The sequence below is a fragment of the Tetrao urogallus genome (genome assembly GCF_951394365.1).
Source record: "Tetrao urogallus genome assembly, chromosome: 4".
Taxonomy (NCBI): Eukaryota; Metazoa; Chordata; class Aves; order Galliformes; family Phasianidae; genus Tetrao; species Tetrao urogallus.
The window spans coordinates 57,557,025-57,574,053 of record NC_136817.1 but is presented as its reverse complement, the minus strand read 5'-3'; the positions used below and the strand labels follow the sequence as shown (position 1 = coordinate 57,574,053).

At 34.8% G+C, this 17,029-nt stretch overlaps 1 protein-coding gene across 3 annotated transcripts in view; it reads right to left on the bottom strand.

The window, feature by feature from the left end:
* Positions 1–746: 746 nt before the first annotated feature.
* The window catches only part of RAB28 (RAB28, member RAS oncogene family), a gene marked incomplete at both ends in the record, with an annotated part of 60,229 nt that continues 43,946 nt past the window's right edge, over positions 747–17,029 (bottom strand). The window contains 4 exons of one of the 3 annotated variants that reach the window (XM_079535045.1): positions 1,813–1,908; positions 3,504–3,551; positions 8,430–8,507; positions 11,212–11,315. In XM_079535045.1, the coding sequence (XP_079391171.1) occupies positions 1,813–1,908; positions 3,504–3,551; positions 8,430–8,507; positions 11,212–11,315 (326 nt within the window). Of the gene's footprint in view, positions 840–1,812; positions 1,909–3,503; positions 3,552–8,429; positions 8,508–11,211; positions 11,316–17,029 lie in introns of those variants that run through there. The other 2 variants (XM_079535047.1, XM_079535046.1) reach the window with 2 other exon arrangements.

Sequence of the window (17,029 nt, the reverse complement as noted above, 5' to 3'; positions counted from 1 at the left end):
TGAATATATCACTCAACATTTACAGCCCAAACAGCCAAGTGAGGTTCATCCATATTCATGTAGAGTTATGAGCATATCTACTACTACAAGAAGTAATACTGATGTGGGAATAAAAATACACAAAACGTGAGCTTTTTTTCAGAGCATCCATGAAGGCAACTTCAACTTGAGACTTCAGAAAAGTAATTACTTTTATATTACAGCTTTATTTCAACCACTGATTCTTCCTGGATACAATTTATACACTTTGCATTATGTATATACATTTATGGAACACTTTTCAGGTTATCCCTAAGTAAAATATATTAGTTGTCTAAAAGTATTCCAGCAATAGTTTCCCCAAGTTGCTGAATGCTAGTTTAGATCACAGGAGGAAAAAAAAAAAAAAAAAAAAAAAAAAAAAGGAAAAAGAAATGCTTTGGCAAAACTTCCATAATCATACTTCTTCATTCATTTTCATTCCAGCATCAGTCAAATAGATAGGAAAAAACAAATACAGTTCTACTGATTTACTGAAATATAATTTAGAAGAACGTAGATTTTTATTTTTCAAAGTGTGTGGTGTTAACATTTCATTTTCAGCCAGTCAAAAATAACTGTTTGCTGCTTCTCAATGGTGCAACACGTTTTTGAAACTTGTAATTGCATTGTAGCGATGGTGACTGTTAAAAGCTCCTGGCAATCCTAGAGTCTGTGTCAAAGTAGGAGGACAGCCAAAAGTATCAAAACAGAGAAGAATAATACAGTCATTGAACTGCACACATTGAGCTTCTAGGAGGATTAACGCTTCTTGTCACAGGCTCCTGACTGTAGTTGACAATATCTGCTTTCACCACTCTCTGTCATAAAAGAAAAAACACAGCAATAATCAGAATCAAAATACAATACTGATGCTGGCAAACAACTCAACAGATGATTTACTATGAAACATAGAGGGAAAAATAAAGAGATTGTGCAAAACAGACACAGTTCAGTTTTCTTCAGCATTTTACAGTAAGTCTGATCAGGTGTTATTTTCTCAGTCTAAATAAGTTGACTCACACTAAGCAGAGGGAAGTGCCTTGGTAAGTTTTCTTGACAATTTTACAGAGCTAATAAAAAGCAGCAATGCAAAAAAAATCAGTAAATGCATTTTTTTTTTTCCTCAAGAATTGTTCTGCACGTAAATTATAAAACAGAATTTTACAAACACTGTGGTATGCATTCTTTCAGAATAACTGCCTATCTTAACCAGAAATTGCAGGTAGCTCACCTTTGCCTCTTTAAGCTATTCAGAGGAAAATACAGACAGAATTCAAAGCAAATTGCAAATACAAACATCCTTAAAAAAAAAAAAAAAAAAAAAAAAGCTTAACTAGGCATCCAGACAAAGTCTGAATTAACATAAAAAGAACTTCTGTGTACTACAAATACAAAAATATAAAAATCTAACAGATATTACACATTCTATTTATCAAGCATTTAATGGAACTATTGGTTTCTCCTACATGGGGAGAGAAATAAGAGATACCAGTTTTCTGTCCATTTTCATTTGAGGCAGCAATGTAATATTTTGAACCTTACAGCACTGAAAGCTCCTCTTAATACTATAACATGAAGTATTACCAAGTTTCTATGAACTAAGGGGTTATTAGAAATGCCTCATAATTGAACACTAGACTTCAAATTAATATACTATATATATTATTTCTGCTTACTGATTTATATCAGTACCTCATTTCTAAGAGAATCTACTATAGCTGTTATTTCATGTAAAACCAATGCAGATTGAAGAAGAAAAAAAAAAAACAAACTTCTACATCAATACCTGAACTACTGCATTGAGCAGACTTTGCTCTGGCAGCTGGAAGTGTTGTGATGTTGGTTATCTTCTTCAGGGTAGTTCACTATTTCTGCCCTGACAACATGCTGTTCAATCATGTATCAACACAATGGACAGAGATGAAGGAGAAGAAAGAAAGAAAAAAGGAAAGGGAAGAAAAAATGGAAAGATTGATCAGTAGTTGAAAAGGAAGAATGAATGATATAAAATGTCAGCACAGAAGCTAGAACAAAGCGCGTTTCTTTTCAGGCCCTATGCAGAACAGGAACTTATCTAGCAGAAAGCATCACTATCAGTATCTGTTTTCATTCTCAAGCTTCTTCAAGGACATGCACTTTCAAACCATCAAAGTGAAATATTCATGCATGCAATCAACAAAAACTTACTAGAGGAGGAGAAGGGACAGAAATAGAAGGGAAAGAAAAGGGAAGATAATTCAGTGGAAGGTGGCAACAGCCTCTTCCTTTAAGCCTGAGGTAAATAAATCTTACAGTAGTCAGCTTTCCTATCAGCAACTGTAACAAGTGCATTAGCAATGTGTGAATATCTTTTCCATTACATAGCTCTTACATTACAGCTGGATATTAACCAAAAACTAGTGACAGATTAAAACCTCACGTCAAAGCACTGCCAGCTTTGATTTTACTTCACAGAAAAGAAAGAAAAAAACACTCCTTTTTTCCCTAAAGTGAAAACAAATCTGTTAAAAGCTTTCTATTAACAAAATGCTTATGTAAAGGGGAAAAAAAAAATCATATAATTTAAGCACAAAAATTGCAAAGGTCTGCTATGAAAGATAAAATAATCTTTTTCTTTAAAACTCCAACTTTTACGCAATGCATTTTTAAAGTTAAAATGAATGGCTAAATGAATGTATGTCACTATTTTAAAGGAAACAGTACGTAAACTGGATTACGTGAATGTATGAGCAGCACATGTTAAAGATTACCTCTGTAAATAAAACCTTTATGTCAAACAAATACTAGTAATTGAATTGCCTGGTAAAGGATCTGAATTTATTAGCTGCTGATGTACTCCTCGTGAGTTTAATTGATCACATTTGTATTATCTTATCTAGTAGACAACATCTGTGATTTACTAGACTCCTGGCCTGATGTTATCAAGGGGAAGGTTGCTAAATCCATGTGAAGGGGTAGTAGGGGTTTTAGCACTAAACAGTGCTATCTGACCTCACAGGACTTAATTTCGTCATACCAATCTTCTGACTAAAGCCAAGGAAAAAAAAATCTTGCAATCAATATGTAATTAATTGGTCGTCAAAACATTGGTCCAAATCCCATCATGTAAACAAGGCTAGGTTAGTGATCTGTGTTTAGGCACACTGTAGCAAAAAGTTGACTAACATAAATGACAAGGATTTTCTAAAGGAATTTCACATGTTTTTAAAAAATAAATTGCAGTATTTATCTTATTAACTTCAAGGTGATTAAAAGCTTTGAGCTTCTTTGTATCTGTATCTATACAAGACACATCTATAATTGCCAAGGTTCAAGCCACTGTTAGTAATGACGAAAAACTTACTTTGTGCAGGTGCTCTGAATTCCTAATCTGACTTATCTGCCAAACATTTTATTATACAAAAGTGGCACATGCACACCCTCATTTCTTGAGCTGGCGTACAGCTAAAGACAAAACTACAAATCACTTACAAAAACGCTACCTCTTGCCAATGCCAAGGAACAAAGCTGCACCCCATGCGGTTTTTATACTATGGTTGAAAGTAAAAAATACAGAAAGAAAAACATTCGATTAGTAGAGGAGCTATTTCCTCAAATTTCATCAGACCCTTGTGATTTAAAGGAGAGGAATTCGAGGACTGAAAATAAGTCAGAATCTGCAATTTTCTGACTTTGGAATGGTTCCATTTCAAAAACACGTTCCAGTCACACACAAACAGTAATCTATTCCTTTGTTTCACCACAGTTTTGACTAAATAAAGGTTTGATTAACAGTCATCTCAGCATGTTAACAGACAAGATTTAGGAGCTCTTGCTGAGATAGTTTAAAAACTTACCACCCCCAAACGCCTGTTCTATTCCTCTGCTGGAGATCACTGCTGCCAAAGGAGAGCTGGTGGAATGTAACATGTACTTGCACCTCATCCGCTTCAGCACAAAGTCTGGCAACTTCACTTAAAAACAACTTTCATCAGCAGTTTAAGCTAAGCTGTTGAACTTCACCCTGATGCAGCCAAGGCACACGATCACCTTCTATTTTCTGATTGTGCTAGGGGAGCGATAAATTCCAGCAAAAGGGCAGTAATAAATATCTTGGGTTGCATTAACGTCTTAAACTGCTGCAGCTGTTTTCTAACACAGTGCATGGCAAATAATTTAATTTCTAAGGCTTGTTCTTGCACTTAATTAACAGTTTAGCAGTCAATTTGAAGGGGAACCAAGACACCATCTACTTTTCAAAAGAATTTCTGTAGTTCTGCCAGTCATCAAAGCACAGAAGCCACAAGTCAAGCCCCACAAATTCATACAAGTTGAAGTAGTGTGCTTAGGATTCTTATTACTAACCACAGGTGAGTGACAGTGACTACTATGATTCTCCTAATGACTGTGACAATTGGAATCGTTTTTTAAAGAAAAAAAACATGATTTTCAGCCATAAAATCACAAGTGCTAGAAATAATTTATGAAGAGTATTCTCAGCATTAGACAATCAGTAACTATGAAGAAATATACAATAAATCATAACTGATAAATCATTTCACTGTTGGTGCCTTACACAAATTCAGTATTTCATGTTATTGTTTGTTACCACCTAAACCAAACGAAAACACTTCACACTCAGATGTTCTCTGACAAACATAAAATCATAGAATATCTCGAGGATTATATATTATATCATATCTCTATGATTCTTCTGGAAAGGATCATAAGGATCATCTCCTGACTCCACAAAGAACCACCCAAAAATCAGACCATATGTCTCTGAGAGCATTGTCCAAATGCTCCTTGAATTCTGGCAGCTGCAGGTGACCACTGCCCTGGGGAACCTGTTCCATGCCCACCACTCTCTGGTGAAAAACTTTTTCCTAATACCCAACTTGACCCATCCCTGATGCAGCTTCATGCCATTACACTAAAATATACTCAAGTATAAATCATCTCATTTTTCAAAACAAAGAAACCTCGCGTTACAGAAAATACTGAAAATTCAAAGACAAGATCCTGGAAGAAAACAACGCACATTTGTAAAACTAACGTGTGTTTTACTCTTTGCTCAAAGAAGAAATCAAATACAATGCTTGCAAATTAACTAAGTTGCACTTATTCTTGTGTTTTGTTTTGTTCCTTTTACAGCACCTATTTATCTGTTTTTATAGTCCAGTTGGTAGAGTATTAAACACCTGGAAATGTTAAGGAGCATGTTCACAGAGCCATTCTATAATTTAAGGAAATCTAACGCTGATTGCAGAGAAGTTTGAAAAACAAACATCTTCCCTTTCCCCATATACACACATGGGACTCTCTATCACACAAACTATTTGTTGTATACCAGGAATCACCTAAAACCATCTCCATTCAGCCAAAAGACCCACTTCCATGCTTTTGAGCAACAGCATCTACACATTACTTTAGTAGAGCTTCTCCACTGCAGACTAATACATTTCTCTCAAGAAATGTCCTTCTGTTTGTCTCTCTGAGGCTATGAAGGTTAAAATTTTTCTTTCTCCAATTTTATGCACACTTTCTGCTTCCAATCTTAAGAACTAACCAAGGCGTGGAACCAAATACAATGAACCGAAAGTTACAGCTAACAAGACAAACACTGAAATACAATTCCCTTTGGTTTCTCACTGACTTAATTTTGAACGATGCTTACTGCCTGCTCAAAATAGCACTCTCAAAGTGCTCGAAGTTTGTTCAAAGCAAACCTTATACTGTTAGCAAAGTATTATTGCTTATTCAAAACACATTAAAATTGTGCTTCATTAGAAGAATCTTGCAAAGTCAGGCTGTTTCTCTGTTTTGCTACACACACCATGGAGAGACTTCTGCTGGACCTGAGTGAGGAGGCAACGAAATTTCTTTTCTAACCACCTCCACTGACAGGTTTTGCTTTTTCTTTTGTTGTTGCTTGTGTCTGGATTTATTTCCTTTTTTTCTTTTTTTTTTAATTTGGATTATTTTCTTTAAATCACTACAGCTTAGATTAACAGTAACACGTGGGCCACAGTGAGTATTTAGACTGTGCATATTAACTTAGTTATTGCTACCCTAATTTGCATAATATCAACTCTGTCCTATCCACATATTGTACATTCCATTGATACGTTCAACATCATTAAAAATAGTGATTATTTATAATAAGGTAGGGAAAAAGCCCACTTAAAGCCAGCACCAGTTCAAACTAGATAGTAGTGCATTCTTCAGACAAGTCTACACAGAGGTTCTTACTTTAAAAACAGACACTTCCTTTATAATGCTACAATACGTAATCTCCTTTCTCATATTCTTATTTTAATAAGGTATTTAATGTAATAAGGTATTTGCATATCTGCCTACAAGTTTATATCTGAGTTCGCAGGACACAACAACACAGATGTAAGACTGCTGCTTCAGTGCAAGCTAAACAGTTCAAGAAAAATTAAGGAGCTCTTTATGGGATTCATTATTCACATACAAATCATTATACAGTTCAGAACAATAGGTGAATGGTTCCCCAGTAGTAAACAAATTTTGAAAAAACACTCAATATTTATTTACCTTTGTGAAACTCTTCTCCTTTGCTTGTTAGGAATTCATTCTTAAATATATTTTGCCGTTTACTATTTGCAATACAGTTGTGTAGTCGACCACTTCAACAGATTGTAAACACTGAAGTGGTGAAACACTTTCAGAAATTACATATTTATTATATATTTCAAAAAGCAGGAGACCAACCTGTACACAAAATGCATTTTGTGTCATTGGTTTGGCTTCTTTTATTAAACGTTTTGACTTATTTTGGAGGTATTCATTTAATGTTAACAGCATCTAGCAATTCTAGGACACCGTGTCACCATCTTAGCCACTTTTGGGTTTAATAATTGTAATCCTAAATATCATTACATGGTAAAGGTTGCCTCAATAGTATCATCTTTGCTTTTGAGGTTTCTGAAACGGTTTTGTGTAAAATCCTTTGGTTTAAACCTATGTGCTCACAGTCTTCCTGGCAGGAAAATTATATTTAGAAGCAGGAATCTGGCAGGAGAAGGCGGTAAAGGGGCTATACTCTTGCTTGTTTGCTTATTTGAACAATTAACACATTATAGATCACCTAGCATCCACTGATTTAAATAAATAACATCCAACTCTAGTAACTACAGTTAAAAAAATTACAGTTTAAATTAAAGAAAAAACGAAAAAAAATTTTCCCATTAATTAAAAAATGCCATAAAACTACTCTCGTTAGAACTATTTTGCATGCAATGATCACATGAAATATTCTTCTCAGAGAAAGTAAGAAGCTCTGTTACAGTTCAAAGGAAGATATGCAACAAGGTTTTGATGTGCATTTGCTGTGTTCACTCCACTGACTCACTATTAGCCAATATAAGAGGATAGGTGACATGCTTCTTGATGACTTCCCACCTATTGCTGGGAAACACTGTCCTCTCAGTCCTTTCTTGCTGCAGAGGAGATGACAGAAAATCCTCCAAGTCAACACAAAGAAAAAAGACACAAAGTCCAAAAGCAAAAGACTAAGGAGTTCCTTTAAGAGGAGATTATTTGGGAAAGGCACAGTAAGAAAAATAATTTCAGATGGCAGGAAGCCATATTAGCTACCCAAACACCTGATACCACAGGTCTGTCAAGAATGGGTATGCTCAATCAGAAAAAGATCTGCTTCTCATTTGTACAAGATAATGTACAAGTAGGAAATAGTGCTCTTACACTGAGGCAAACAGACCTTACTGAGGAAAGCATCATCATCATCCTGCATTATGAAGGCACACAATGAAAACTAAACTCTGAGATTAACCAACCAAAGGATATCACGTAGTTAATTTTTGACTCTGTAACTTACAAACAGGGCAGCCTGGTCTAATGGCTGGCAACCCTGCACACAGCATGGGGGTTGAAACTAGGTGATCACTGTGATCCTTTTCAATGCAGGCCATTCTATGATTCTATGAAACAGTACTTTTTTCCTATTCAGTTCAGTACATGTCTATACTGAACATTAATTTAGAACAGTTACACTTGCAGAAACTTACGCCTTCTATCTCTTAAGCTTCTAGTGTTATAAAATTATTTTACTTTAGTATGTAAAGAATTTTAAAGCAGATATCATAAACACTGAGTATATCAGTGCACAGTAATTTATCTATAGATAACAGCCTCTTTCATGCTACCTGTGAATGCAAAAATATAAAGAGATATTAATTTCTAAGAAAATTTGTATAAAGTTTATCACAATGGATAAAGATTATTATATTTTTAAGAAGCTCTTGTGATAGTAATTAACTCTCTAGTAGAATGGGTGCAGTTCACTTAAAAGGATAGATATTAATTTGCAACATTATTTTTGTTTCTTTTTTTCTAGATACTAAATAAAATTTTAAGCAAAACAAGTATTTGTGAAAAATCACCTGTGATTGTTCCATTTCTGCTTTGTTTAATTTGATGCCAAGAATGTCAGCAGCAATTCTTTGAAAACACAGGAAGACCTATGGAAAAAAAAATTACATCATATTTGAATGATTAAAAACAGACATCCTAAAAGTCCTTTCAAATATATCAAGCCATTCTTGAACTGTAAACAATGAGATATAGAGAACTGTGACCTGTGCGAAACAGATCTGAGAACAATCTCATCTGGTATATTCAATTTTGTTTAAAAATCGGGGAAAATAACAATGCTATGAGGAATGAACAGTATGCTAGATTTTTAGGCAACACTTCGACTCTGCCTCCAGAGGCTTAAGTTTAAACAAGCTTTTACACAACCCACCTCTCAAATACTGCTCTCAGTGCTGTAAAATATGAATAATACCCTTATTCACTAATGTTTAGCACAAAAATATTTTACCAGTGTATTGTGCAATAAAGATATAAATTTCTGAAATTCAGAACAACTGAATTGTGCATCAGCAGCACCAAAATCTCTGCTGCATATGCTTCAAAAACATTACAAACATCAAATCGAAGCAATTATGTATTTGTTCAGGAGTCTTACGAATGATTCTGTTCTGTTATTGAACAGAAATGTCTAAGCAAAATGTGGCATGGTATGGAGCAGCCTAGCCATTAAACTTCAGATGTGGTTTGACAGATAACACTGAGTGGGAAGGCTATCTAAAATAATCCTTTACTTCATCTGAATACAGTCCACCAATCTTAGTGTTTAGGGAGCTGCATTTTAAATCTGATTAAAGGACACAAATGATACTAAACAGGAACAGTTTAAGACTCTACTGCTGCTGAATGCAGCATACTGACAAGCTGCATCTTATGCTCTGTCTGAATGGCTGCGCAACTGAGCACAGAGGCTAGCCTGCCAGCCTACAGTGCTTTTCACCATACAGCTGCCATTCCAGAAGGTAAGGCCTGTGGAAGCATCAATCATTTTCAAGGAAAAATTAAAATAAATAAATAAATAAATAAATGAAAACATTCACACGTTTTTTTCTTCCAGCTCAGCTGGAAGCTGAAAACAAGTGAGTGACAAAACCAACAAGCCACTGTCACTTCCAAAATCACCTTACTTTCTCTGATCTACTTGGTCTACTATCAGCCTACTGTACTAACACCCATAGAGCAAGGAAATGGGCAGACCTTTTTCAGAGACCTGCCCAACCAAGCTCTGTGCTGTAATAAACCGATCACCTGCGGTGTTGAAGTTCTGTGCACAAAGCACCAGGTGGGAGCTCAGTGCTCTAGTTATGCAGCTCAATGGAGAGTACGACAGTTACGCTACAGTAAATCTTTCATGAAGTTTAATGCTCCTCTAAGGAGACATTCAGATTTTTCTATGTATATAACATTATCTTTTGCAAATGAAAGATCTGAGGTAAACAAAACAAATCACTTCATCCACCTTAATTGAGCATGTAAGACTCCTCTAATCTATACCCACAGCAGCCACGGAAGGCCTCTCCCTAAATCACTGTCCAGAATAAACACCCTGTCTTCCCTGCACAACTACCCAAATACATGAACTGCAGTAACAGTGGAAAGAGTTAATTCAAACCTATACCGAAACTAAAAATGAACTACTGTAAACTATTCTTCATACCTTCTTTTGTCAGTAGGTATTTAAACAGAAAGTTCTGGTTAATGCTTTTAGGTTCATTCTGATTTACTTTTGTTTTTAAACAGTAAGTTAAAAAAAGTACAATTAGCATATACAGTGGGATGCTGCTGTAATTCATGAATTACATCACCAATTAAAAAGACATCATAAAGATTCCTTCTTAATTTGTAATGTTAACTACATCCATCTTATAAAAACTACTACTTTACCACAAAATGTTTGTCTTCTTAAAGGAAAGGAACACATTTCATCACATGCAAACTTCACTGCATGAAGTATTATAAAATTTGTCTTCTCTTTCTAACATAAGAAAAACATTTTCAGACTTTAAACAAAAAATTCCTGCCAAAGATTTAACACAAACTCTAAGGAGAATCAGGATTCACTGCATTTGTATCAGCAGTATAACACAATAATTACACAAATTATAAAATCTGGCAGTCCACTGTAAAAGTAATTGAGCTTTCATCAAATATCTTTAAACAACCAGTGATGCCATTTGTGTTACAGAATTATGCTTCCATATAATTGGACACGGCCTTACTGTTCAGTAATACTCAAATAAAGTAAGCTATGTTGCCCGTGTAAGACAAAGACAGACTTATGTTTTTAACAGGAATAACACAGTCATTAAGTATGTGATAGAAATCAAGAAAAACAATACAATGTGATTTCATCTGAATCAGTCAACTAAAAGAGAACCTTTTTTTCCACACACTTCCAACTAAAACAAGTATCTAAATTAGGTCTGAAATAAATGATCATTCTAAAATATGCTCGGCAAAGCATTACAAATACCAGAAAGTTCAAGTTTAAAAGGACCCGCAGAGAGAACATCTTCTGGCTCAGAACCCACACTAAAAATTTTGATTGTAACAGGATCTTGTGAATTTATCAACTGTTAAAAGTTTGCGTTGATGCTCTGTAGATGAGACTGCACCTGGAAAAAAGGGTGACAGCAGAGATCCAACAGGCCTTATTTCTCATGATGTATAAACCGGAGTACCTCTACACTAAGATCTGTACCTCAACCCAAAGCAAATGAGAAGACACTGTAATTAATAAAGAACATATACATTCACAGAAAGATCAATACAGAGTTTATTTTTCTTACTTACAGAATCTCCTGTCTTGGCTGACACAAAATGGCTACTGAAATTGTTTTCCTGACAAAATCGCTGGTGTTTATCAACTTTCACTGTGCGCATATGCTCCAAGTCAACTAGAAACAAGTGGGAAAAAAAGATTACTACAGAGTAACATAGAGAGTATAGGGTATTCTTATGTAGTTATCCGTCTTAGAAAACTCATTCACTGGAAATACATTAGATGTCATCTTATTCTTTGCAGAGGTATGCAAATGCCAGTTTCTTTTTATACTCGCATGTGAAAAATACATTGTGCATATTTCTGGACTCACACAGGCAATTGGTAACAACTTTCCCACTAACTACATGCAGAAAAACAATCTGAGAATTTAATTTTGTGGAGTTTTTTTTTTGTTAGTTAATTTGTTTTGTTTTTGACAAGTATGATGTATAATGATAGTCCAGCATAAACTAGAGAGACAGAGTTCACAAAGTACATCTGAAATGAGTTGGAAATAACTTTACTGCAGAACACAGTAGAGCAAAAACATTCACTATAATAAAAAAAATGAACTGAAATAAAAACATTAATGGTTAGTTATTTTATATGAAGTCTTCAATTCCACGTGCCAGCGCATTTTCATTTTTAGCATTTTATAACCACTGGAAGTAAAGCAAAGCTTTCAAATGGTATTTTATGTTAGAAAGCACTCGTTGCCTACAACACAACATGGAGCTCAAGTCTTGCACAGGTTTTATTGTGCACATTCCAGTTTTTCCAAATCTGATCCTAAGGTAACTGGAAACTATATTGAAAAGTTTCTCTTTTTATTGCATTACAGTTCCTATAAGGGTGTTGACTCTCTGCCGTCAAATTATAAGGCAAATATATTCAGAAGGATTTAAGGACAACCAGGCTCTTTGAGTCAATACAGGAAAAAAAAACTTAAACTGATTTCCTGAGGAAGGGACCCAACTGACTTGTAAAAACTTGTAAATTTGCAAATCTAGTAAGCCTGCATAATAGTGTCATTTGATTATCAGCTGAAAAAAAAGCTCTCATACTACATAAAAGGCTTTATTTTAAAATGATATTGGAGGTCTTTAATTTTTAGGCTCTGGAGATTTTCTCTTGGAGATTTTTAGTCTAACAGGGGATTCCTACACCCCATTTATACTGCTTACTTTGGTTAATGTGGAGTTTTTGCCACATATTACTGTTCCTCACACATCAGTAAGGCCTTGTTTATAAGAACAGGCCTAAAATCATCCAGTTACCACAGGCATTAATTTGTGAAGGACTAAAATACTAAGCTATTAACGCTAACGTTTGTAGTACAGTACATCATATTAAATGTAGAATATACAGTTTTACAAAAAATAGGAAGAACAAATGCATTTATTAGGATAAATCCCAAAGTCGATAAAAAGCCTCATACAGTCTATATAACAGTTGTTTAACTTCTTTCTCTTAAAAATAACTACCAGGAGAGAGCCTCTGTTGAAATGCTTTTAAGAATAAAAAAACACAGCATACTCTCCAACCGATATGACTATTAGCTATTAATTTTACTCTTCATATATTAGCTGTAAGTGCAGCCTGGAAAACACAACATTACTGTGATTACTCTTTGGGGGAAAAAAGAAATCTAAGTATTTCCTTTATTTTTATTTAACAATGTTTTAAAGGAACCTTAACTATACCTCTGTATTGAAACTTCAAGTTTACACACGATTACAGTTAAAAAGTCAACCACTGATCATATTTACACCACATCTCTGTTAACACACATACTTACGTAAGCACCTAAACACAAGCTCACAAGTAACAATTTCTCCAAATCTCTCATTCCCAAGAAGAACAGAGGTCATAGGAACACACAAGCATACAAAAGTTAAATGAATTTTCAAGAAGAAAACGTTCTGCCTTGTAAGAAATCATATCCCAAAATGCTTCTTATTTTCTATTTGAGGAAATATTAAGAATAAAATATGGTCAGTGGAGAAATCAAAAGCATGCAAGATCCCAGAATCTAACAGACCAGAAGTAAAAATCAGGGTAAAACTGTGTTTCTGAAATTTGTACAACTCTTAGTGCCTCTTCCCATTTAGGAGTGTTTCATCCCATGGCTTCTGAATTCTGGGCAGTCTGCAGCAAACTGTGCAGATACTGTTCCAGAAGATAACTGCCAGGTAAATGTCCTTATGCGTGCACTCAGCTCACAGTAAACACAAGGCAATTCATGTTACAAGCATTAGCCCTCAATGAAAGAGGGCACAGTTTTAGTGCAAGAAAAAGATTTCAAGTGTTAATAAATATTTAATCACAAAAAGTTGCTGGGCACAATCATAGGCAGTTACTGAAGATCAGCTAAAATGCAGCAAATAACCCTCTAGTTCTTTTTCAATTACTTTATTTTTATTTCTTTGAACATCTGATATTGGTCAGTAGAATATGCAGAACTCATAGCTAACAGGACATAACTCTTGTCTAGCTTTTATTTAGAAATGTTAGAAAAAAGACTTTAGGAAGGATCTTGAGGAGAAAACTTATTTTCTAAATAGGTGTTTATAAGAACTGTAAGGAAGAAAAAAAAAACTCATAGCTGGCCAACGTGGGCTGGTACGATGAATCACTCAGCAGCAGGAATAGGTGTCTTTGGGATGAAGGATGATACAAGGATGTACTTAAGCCATGAAAAGCTTAAAGGCAAAGACAAATAACTTTTGGCTAGAAAGAAGAGAATGATACATAAATACAGTATGATTTTACAAACCAGGAAAATGATTTTGCTGAATAGTCTAAATGACTAGATAACATTGTGCTTGCCAATAAAAAGGAATTTCAGCAATTACGATGCAAAAGATGAACATTTTAACCATGGTAATGATTAAGATAGGCCATACCTAATGAAGGTCACGAAAAAAAGATTTGGACTTGTATCAAACACAAACATTTAGAGAAAGACCAGAAGAGACGGACAGTTCCACACCAGACTGTTCAGTCACCCTACTCATCTGAAGCAAATTAGGAAGATGACAATAGCAGGAGGAAATTAATAGCTCTGTTTTTACCAAGGATAATTTAAGTTGATGACTAGAAACCACAAAGAGACGTCAAAAGGAGACGCAAGGATTTTGTTTGCAAAGGAAAAACAACTAATCATAACTATCTAATCATAAATAGTGAGATCCTAAAATACACAAACATTACAAATTGTTACTTAGGTTCAAGTGCTTGCCTACAAATTGTGCTATCTTTATTAATAAATAATGCTTTTCTGCTCTTTAAAAGCTAAAGCAAGACCCAAATGGATAAGTTTTACAGTATGTAGCAAGAATATTTATTTGGTCTTCAAGCTTGTCTGGTGGGAAGAGTCACTTCAACTGAGGCTAGCAAAATAATTGTGGCTTCTCAAGTAACAGATCTACATGTGTAGTATGTACAAATACGTACACTATATATATATATTATATAAATACACCTGCACAAAAAAAATAGACTGGAAATTCATGGATTACTTCCACCTAGCCTGGGAGATGCAAATGAAACTCTCCCCTCAAGAAGAAACTAGAACAGATCAGTGTCTGCTGCAGCAAGTGATGAGGCTTGCTATAAGACTTGCTTTTCACAAAGTCTGGAGAGTTCCATCTTGATCTGTAGGAGACTAAGCATAGATCAAGAAAGGTGAAAAAGGAGAGTCTGGATCTCCCTCTCTTAGAAGTCCCAAATGCTCCATCCAAAGCATTGCTGAAGGCGTGAAAAGAAGGAGGTAAGAAGAAAACTGCAGAATCTATATCAGGAAGAAAGTCAAAGAATATCACAGTCACCTCTGTTTAGCAAGTGACAATTCAAAGATGACAAGGACAAAATTGTGGGCTTAAACTGGGACTAGAGAGATTGGATTGGCTCACATCTTCATGTGACTGCGAAAGTATTTTTTCATCATTCTTCGAACTACTGATATACATTGCTTAATTGCAGTGAAAAGCTGATAGACAGTGCTGCATTAAAGAGGAAAGAAAACAGTAGATGAGTATTTTAAACAATGGTCTGCAAGGCTAGGCTATCTGACTGGTAAAAATTCTGAGCAAGCTCTTGAGACAGTATAAGTAATCAACTGTAAGTCACATTCCTGTATAACTTTACATGAGAAATTAGGAGTAAGCCACAGACATTTTAGCTTTTGGTTAGCAGTGAGGGAATGCAAGGACACTAGGAAGTGGGTGATTTACAGTCTGCACTACACATAGCCATTCAACAGCAGTTCAGTCTCAGTCTAAATGTTCTGCTATTTTTGTCTTGGGATTCTCAAACTATTAATGCTAAATAAATTAACACCAAATTTACTTATCTTATGCTGTTTAACCATATGTATCATTCCTCTAAAATAACAGAGGCTTGCAAAAAGTCTCTGCCAGTGGATCCATAATAGTTTGGCATACTATGTTTCCATGATTTCCATTTCAATACAACACACAGGTGAAAAACCAGTAGCCAGGCAATGTAAGTACTGGTTTATTTCACCCTTTCCATTAAGTGAACTACCACAAATACAATTAATTCACTAGAATCACTTCATGTAATAAAGCATGATACCAAATCCCAGAGCTGTTTTGCCTTTAAATTATGGTAAGAATAAATATGTGTAACAATAGTTATAACTCAACTGGGACAGACAAGAAGCCACTAAGTACTTTAAAGTATCATTAATCAGTGAAATGATGAATGTTCTGGTTTCATCACCTTTCAAAATGGCAGAAATCTAACAGTCATTCACTTTGATTTGAATGTTACCTAAACAAATAATCGCACATACTCTAAAAGACACCAGAACATCATTTATGCAGAATGTAAAGGCTGCCACTTGTGCTATGTGTGTGCCTTTCCCACAGGACTGCCACTGCCTTCCTTCATAACATCATTAGAGAATAGTTCCATGTAAATACAGTGTTTTTAAAGTCAGAAAGCATTGAATTTTGCAATAGTCTTTCTTTCAGATAATTCTGGAAGAAACACAAATACATAACTAGAACAGATACTAACAAGCAGCTGAAAAAACAGTGACAGTACTTGTTCAGAATGTTACAAATAGCTAAGTGGCATGCATAATGCATGCTAAGCAAGTCTGAATGTAGTAGTTTGCTGGCTTTTCTCCCGGATTGTGAGATTACATTTAAAAACTGTAATGCACTATAAGGTTATTTTACTATTCCAATGATAACTAATCTAGCCATTTGCTAAAGCATCAGTATGAAAAGAAACTTTGAAGATGTAGCTGAGTGATTCAGTAAAAGGATGCCTCTCCACCCAAAATTGAGTCTTCCGAAACTTCCAAGTGTAACAAGGCAACCTGTTCTAAAGGGCCAGTTCTTCGCTGAGGCTGAAATTACTGGTTGATATTTACTGCATTTATACTAAACTCTGTATTAACATAAATGAATTCAGAACTGCCTTGCTGCATAATTATCACACATATTATAACTTTCATATTTTAAGATAATTAAGGGTAGTTTGAAAGTTATGAGTAAACATCTATACTAATCTATGGTAGTGCACAAAAACATATTCTTTTACAGTACGCTGTGAAAAACGAAATACAAATCTTTCTGCAAAGTATTTGCAGCTGTTCACACAAGGTATACAATTACATAATGTTTAAATAATGAGCTATCACGATTAGCCCACACAGACATGACAAGTAAAATGCTTTAATAATTTATTAATTTGATTTACATGTGCTTAAAATTATGTACATACTTTCCCTTCTGAAAATACTCCAGGGTCATAAAAAAGGGGACTGTATATGGTGAATTTTTCATCCTATTTTTGTTATAATTTCAGCCT